The sequence below is a fragment of the Nannobrachium achirus genome (genome assembly GCF_963921795.1).
Source record: "Nannobrachium achirus genome assembly, chromosome: 23".
Classification (NCBI taxonomy): domain Eukaryota; kingdom Metazoa; phylum Chordata; class Actinopteri; order Myctophiformes; family Myctophidae; genus Nannobrachium; species Nannobrachium achirus.
This window is the reverse complement of record NC_137830.1, coordinates 37770685-37778184: the sequence shown is the minus strand read 5'-3', so window position 1 is coordinate 37778184 and position 7500 is coordinate 37770685. Positions and strand designations below refer to the sequence as shown.

At 41.1% G+C, this 7500-nt stretch overlaps 2 protein-coding genes across 2 annotated transcripts in view; one reads left to right on the top strand and one right to left on the bottom strand.

The window, feature by feature from the left end:
- The window catches only part of slc13a4 (solute carrier family 13 member 4), a gene marked incomplete at both ends in the record, with an annotated part of 57565 nt that extends 55917 nt beyond the window's left edge, over positions 1–1648 (top strand). Inside the window, 2 exons of the mRNA XM_080754359.1 lie at positions 75–212; positions 1511–1648. Coding sequence (XP_080610485.1) covers positions 75–212; positions 1511–1648 — 276 coding nt within the window. The remainder of the gene's footprint in view (positions 1–74; positions 213–1510) is intronic.
- A 3485-nt stretch (positions 1649–5133) lies between these two features.
- LOC308308680 (cytochrome c oxidase assembly factor 6 homolog) overlaps positions 5134–7500 on the bottom strand; it is a 3460-nt gene continuing 1093 nt past the window's right edge. The window contains 1 exon segment of the mRNA XM_080754126.1: positions 5134–5637. Within this exon segment, the coding sequence (XP_080610252.1) occupies positions 5539–5637 (99 nt within the window). The 3' untranslated portion in view covers positions 5134–5538.

Sequence of the window (7500 nt, the reverse complement as noted above, 5' to 3'; positions counted from 1 at the left end):
TGCCTCCTCCTTCCCTCTCTCACTCCATTCCTTCCTTCCTCTTCCTCTCCCCCCCCCCCCCTCCCCCCCTCCAGTCGGAGACCCTGCTCATCAACCCCCTCCACACACTGATTCCAGCCACCATGTGTGTGTCGTTTGGGGTCATGCTTCCAGTGGGGAACCCTCCCAACGCCATAGTGTTCAGTTACGGCCACGTGCAGATCAGCGACATGGTACGACAGCAGGACACACACATACTGTACACATACATACACACACGCACCAGTGGTGGAAAGTAATAAGGTACATTTAAATTACTTAAGTACAATTGAGAGGTATTTGTACTTTACTTGAGTATTTCCAATTTCCAATACTTTTACTTCTACTCCACTACATCTCGGATCCAAATATTGTACTTTTACTACACTACAATTATTTGACAACTTTAACTACTAGTTACTTTGTAGATTTAGATTTTTATTACTAAACAAACATACATTAACCACCTGTTTAGGTTTTGGCCATTTGAAAATAGCCGATCTACATGCTCACAATGTGTCGCATCGAGATCTGCGATTTCCAAAAGATTTGAATACATTTTATACATTTGAAAACTGAAATGGGACATTCTCCATAGTGAGTACTTTATACTTTTGCTACATTTTGATACCAATACTATTGTACTTTTTTATTAAAGTACATTTTGAATTCCGGACTTTTACTTGTAATGGAGTATTTCTACATTGCAGTATCATACTTTTTCTTTTTCCACCACACTGACACACACACACGCACGCACGCACGCACGCACACACACACCACGCAGAGAGAGACCTAGTAAACACAACACACAGCTCTGACCCCTGCACCTGCAGCGTCAAAGACCTTGTGGGTGCACTCAAAGGTCTGTTATATAATAACAGTTTTCTTGCCCAGAAATCACACAGGGTTTAGGGACAAAAGAAGGCCAAAATACGTTATGTTCTTTAACCCGTGTTTAACAGAATCAGATTTCAGAATCAACTTCATTGTTTGCAGCTGTTTTTGTGCACAACCCGCAGTGTCTTTGTTGTTTTCCAGAAGAGAAAAAGAAAAAGAAGAGAGGGTGGGGACAGGGAGAGCAAGGAGAAAAATAAATCAAACTGTAAAGAGAAACCGAAATCTAAATCAAATCAAATAAATAATACATAAAGTATTGGCACAAAGGTGGTAGCACTTCAGTAGTTCCACACAGACAGTGGCAGGCTGGCAGCTAGCACAACAGTGGAAGCTGACTAGGAATATACTGCAATCTCTCTGGTTAATGGACTTGGAAAGAATGAATAACATGCCTCTAAAAAGCATCACAGCATGGTTACAGCCTTTGCAATAACATTTTAGCAAACAGTGCATCTCAACAGTTGTTGATGCGATATGAAATGACTATAAAACACATAGGATGGAAATTCACGATCAAATAGATACACTATTTGATCGTGAATTTCCATCCTATTGCATTTATCTCCTTTATGTCTTTGTGTTTCCACTCCAGGTGAAAGCGGGCTTCGGGGTAAACCTGATCGGTGTGGCAGTGGTCATGTTGGCAATAACAACTTGGGGCGTGCCCCTGTTTGACCTCACCGAGTACCCAGCATGGGCAGTGGCCACCAATGTCACTGGGAGCTTATAATGACCGGGATGGCAGCGAGGAGAGGCAAAAAGAGTAGAGGCAGAGATCGAGAGAGACTGGTGGAATGTCTTGATGCCTAAACAGAACTCCAATGCTGCCTCATACTCAAGAAGTGGTTATGAACCTTGTTCAGAAATAAGCCCATGCATTAGAACGATTACTGTACAGCTCTGATGGTTACGTATTATGGTAGGAATTTGCATTGTTCTGATTGGTTGCATTAAATTATTGCTTATTGATTCCAATGCAACAAACTCCACGCAGTTTGTCAGATCTGACAATGTGGTTTGTTTTATTTCGGATATTGCTTTTACACTTCAAAACATAGAATATGTCCTGTGCATTGCAGCCACAGATGTAGCAAAAATGTAATTACTATTAGTGAGTTGCTTGAAGTAATAAGCATCAACCCAATCAGTGTTTACAAATGTACTTATAATTTGTGTGGATCAGACTTGTTCTTTGAATGAAGCAGATAAGAAACATACACAGTACAGTATATTGTCACTGTCGGGCAGAAACCTCGTATCTCCAAGTTTCAAATTTGTACGTTCTTTCCCAAAGTAAAGCCGTGCTTCATCATACAAGGCCGTCGCACAAAAGTAGTGAAAACAGCAGATCTACAAGCACACAACGCCTCGCGGTGCGAGGCGTTGTGCTTGTAGATCAGCTGTTTTCACTAGTTTAACTCATTTTTAAAATGATAATGCAAAACGAACAGTTTTGGACACCCGACAACGACGATATAACGGCTGCTACAGTATCTAGCAACTGCTTTTAGAACTAGTCTGGTCGCAGTAAGTACTGTCTGTAGATCTCTTATTGCTAATGCTAAACAGAAAGGGACTTGGTTCTTTTCTCTGATGAGTGACTAAAGTTTCAAGACAGGTTGGAAAAGTGCTGCATAAAGTTAAAACTAGAACAATTATGAGCTAAAATAATCGATCTTGCCTTATTTTGCAGTGAAAATGTAGTAAAACCCTGGTTTGGGTTTACCCTCATCCCCTCTGCATTTGTAGAAATGACCTTGTCAGGACACCATGAGTTGCGTGAAATGGACACTCTTGATCAAGGATCACGAATTTACTTTTTTCAGTGTCTCTGTAGTATGTATCCTGGACACAATACTTACAGTACACTGTGAGATAAAGTACTGTATGCAATAGAATGGAATATTCCTTTTTCTTTCTTTTCTTTTTTTTTTACAACTAGAGCATTTTGGGTGCATTTGACACTTTGCTCTAAGATACTTACATCTCTTGAATTTTGCCTTGCTAGTCAGCAATTCAGAAATGTGTTTAAGAAATATAAACTAAAATCTTAAAATCTGCTATATTATAGCAGATTTTAAGATTGTTGTTTATATTACTCTTCTGGGATAAATTACTTTATTGTTCTTTTGATTTGGGTTGGCGTTGTGATGACAGTTTAAATTCAGCCTACACTAATACTTTATTTCTGCTCCATCATCTGGAGGTGTTGTGTATAGAAAATAGCCATCTATAAGCTCACAAAGCGCCGCGATCTATTTTCAATATTCTATTCACGACATTGCTGTACGTGGATGTGAAAATTACTTTTCTTCTCACCTTGGAGGTCATGGTTGGAAACTCCCAACGCACCTGAAGCATTTACTAGAACAAAATACAGGGTACAGAAGTTTGTCCAATCAACAGTCGAATCATGAGAGCTGTTATGACTACTGGTGGTGACAGAGCTCACACAGATCACTCAGTGTACTGTGTGATTATGTATAAGATGTGCTTTATATTTTTACACAAATTCAAAATGTAATTTTGTGCCTTTTTTATATCATATAGGAATGTAGGCACTAAATAGACAGAATCTTAAGCCTATATATTCCATTGTTTTAATTTATTCAGTTCTATGCAGGTTCATATTTTGGATGTTCTGTTGGACACGGACTATAACAACCTTTGTATATACATGCAGATTGTAATATAATGTGCCTTCTCAATGTTTTCAAATATTTTCAACGTGTTTCCAATGACTGTAATATACATAAATTATATGTGTGCCTTAAAGTCTTACTCATATCATCTCAATAGGATTAGTATTGTCATAAAACATAACTAATATAAAAAATAAAAGTGATACTAAAAACATTGACTGGGCTGTTTATTTAGGCACACACTGCAAATCAAACAACTTAGACCTTGAAGAAACAGGAAGATACCTGGGTTATATAGTCAGATGATCCAAAAGACAAGGGTCCAAATGGACCAGCAACCGTTGCCGGTCCATTTGATTTTACAGTGTATATTGGGGTCTCAGGGATTAAAACAAAGGGAGGATCCGGGGCTTAATCCATATCAAACTGAGGGGGTCCTTGAAATTAAAATGTATGAGAATCACTGGGCTAGAACAAGGGCAGGGCAATACATTTAATACATCCATAATGCTACGTGAGAATGGTTATTACTGACACCGTTTTTTTTGTTTTTGTATGTGCTAATTTCAAACCTACTTATTGTAGGTTTGAAAGATCTTAGCACTTACAAAAAAAAAAAAAAAAAAAACGGTGTCATATATATAGTCCTGGCTATAGTCCTGGCTGTGTGATCATAATTTACACAGAGAGACTGGAAACAAGTCACTTAATGTAATTGTAAAGAGGCTGGATTGATAGTTAGGAATCAAATGGACCCTTACGAGTCTATAACTGAGAGTGGAACCTACAGGTCCACTTGGTTCCACTTCTACACACTCAAGATAAATGAACACAAACAATTTTACAGTGTAGATTGGAATCCCAGCGATTAATATATATGTCATAGTATATAAGAGAAACAGCACATTCGAGACGCGGAGCACTCGAGATGCGGCACGGGGCGGAGCAAGCGGTCGCCACAACAACGTACTCCAGGCGGTGCGCCGCTCTATTGTCCACGACACTGCGAGCGGCTACCGAAGCCCCCCTGTATCCACGAAGCCCAAACGAGTTACGAGGCCCCCCTGGGTCCACGAAGCCCCAAGCGGCGCGAAGGCCAGCGGACCTTGGTCCTGCTCTTCGCCCCCGAGCGCCGCAGGCGCGAGTGGCCGCGAAGAGCGGGCCAGGGCCGCGCGGCCGGCGGAGCGCCGCGCGAGTTACGAAGCCGTGGTGAATGCAATCGTTATATTTATGCCCAGGCCGTAAGGCCTGGGCAAGCGCACGTTAAACGCCCTGTCCAAGTGACTACAATGGAGCTAATGGCTAGGCTAGGCTAGGCTAGGCTAGGCTAGGCTAGTAAATAAAGAGTAAACACTTCCGGTCTGCGGCGAGTTCAAAGCGTGACGTAACTCTCTTATCCAGTGGCTGACGTCGCCATCTGGTGGTGATTAGTGTGTGGTGAACGTCAAAACGAGTGCTCCTTGACAACTTTTACTGGTTTCTTGAACATACTGTAACATATATATATATATATATATATATATATATATATATATATATATGGAGGGGGAAAAAAGAATCACATGAAATATCAAACAGGGTCCTTGAAATTGAAAAGGTTGATCATGATAACCGGATGTAATGCACGCAAGATCAAAACAAAACAGACACACATGATATAACAACTCTTTGGAGCTGTGTGTGTATGGACTCCCAAGGCAGTGGCATCACATCATTGTAATGTTCCACAGCCAGACATCCAGGCGATCCAGCGAGGTTGAGGCTTTGGTTAAACAGATCTCAGTCCTCCTGGGCTACACAGGTGTTGTTCAGTTGTCAGGAAGGACTACCTGGGCTTCCAATCCAGACGGGTGGAAAATGACGTACAGTAGCATAAGCACATTGTAAGACAGAACACCACTTCAATTGGCAGTTTAAAATGGGCCGCTAGCCAGGGCCCAAGTCCATGAGAGCGCAACAACCCTCCATTGTCCAGTGTCTATGATGAGACTTTTGGGCCTGCTGCAGGCGTGAACCCCTCTGCCTGCATCTTCTCCTTGTATTTTAAGAAGTCTCTTCTCTTGGCGAAGTATTTCACCTGCCACAGGGGAAAGAGAGAGATTAATGTACAACTAACTTAGCTAGCTCTTGTCATAAAGTCCCAAACCAAACCAATTAGAAAGTTCTGTCATAGAACGAATAATCAATGTCCAATATCCCCACTTCTCCATGGGATTCGCATAATAGCTGTGATTGATTCTGACTGATGATTGAATACTTTATTAGAAGTTTGCATAGGAATAGTACAGGACATTACAGTTCAGATACAAGGTCTACTAAAAGGATGATTTTAGACCACAAGAAAGCTTAATGGCTTGTTTGCATTGAGGTCGTTTTGTACTCAGTGGCAGTACGTAGTCTTTCAGTGTCTGACACACAAACACTTCAACTTATTGAATCAGATGACTTCCAAATCCAAGAACGGCCACTCAACTGCTGTGATGCTAGATTTGTTAAGTTATGATTGCCACATGACCTGTCTTAGGCTGTAAAATAACATCTTGTCTTTTATCTTTATTTTCTTTTCCAGGTGTATGCGGAATCACTGGCGCTGACTTGATGTCAACGTTCCTCAACTGTGGATGAGCAGCAAGCCAGAGGCCTGATTCACGTTTACCGTTCCAAGCACACCACCCCAGTCAAGAGAAATGTAAGGTAATAAAAAAATATTTAGCTTTTATTCTAAGAATTGTATTCTAAGAATCAAGCCATCCAGGATCCTGGTGAATCATGACCATAAAATACTTTTTTCTTCTGTGAAATTATGTACATTTTAACTCCCTAAAGGGGTATTCATTATTTTTCTTTCTCAGAATCAAAGGTTTTATGGTCATGATTCAAAAGGTCCTGGGTGGCTTGATTCTAGGCTTAAAATAATTGATATGTTTTGGAAATCTTAATGGAAATTTGTTGTGGCAAAAGTAAAGCATGCCTGCTGACATGTCCTATATTCCTATTCCTAATCTTTAACTTGTGTTTTTTTTGTAGACCACAGATCCTAGCCAGGCACAGACGAGTGGCGCTCACAGGACTGCAGTTCTTTCTTCGGGATCAAGACCTGTCAGGTAAAGCAACATTTCGGGCATCAAGAAAAACACATCTCTCATTGTCATTTGGGGGTATTTCTTAATGTTCATTTGTTTATGTGCTCCAATCTAGAGAGACTATGTGGACAGGCACACCAGTGGCGTCCGTATGCGTATCCTGGAGATTGTGGCGTTTCAAGGAGGCCGAGACTCGGTTCTGAAAGCTGCAGGAAAGCTGGAGGATCAAGTGGTCGTCAGCCGGCCATCCAGATGTTCCAAGTGCTTTCGCTGTGCTCTTTGTCCATAATGCTCTCCACATCGAATATCCTCTATCCTCCAGGTTGGAATTACTTTTTTGAGACTGTGCAAAGCTGTTCCTGTCTCTGGATGCCGAAAGATCTTCAGCACACGTTCAGACACTGAGAACCAAATTGTCTCAGTAATAGAGACAATGTTTTGGATCTGATGTTTTGAAAATGAATCTCAGACATCGAACTGAATGACTTTAGTATTTGGATCATCTTCCCAAAGAACAAACTGCAGTCCTTAGAGTACCATAACCCGTCTGTGCCTGCCTACATCTATGGTCTACATCAGGGGTTTTCAAAGTGGGTGACGGGGCACCCTGGGGTGCCGTGACGGCAGTCCAGGGGTGCCGCGAGATATTTTGAATTTATTTGGAACCTTGAAAAAATATTTTGTATCATTTTAAACTTGAAGTTCAAAGTTATTTTCAGTCAGTTCTAACCAAAATGGCTATTATCTCAACGTTTTCCTCACAGCATAATCACTAGAATATTGTCGCTGTCAGGCAGAAACCTCTGTCACACAAAACTAGTGAAAACAGCCGATCTACAAGCACACAACACCTCGCA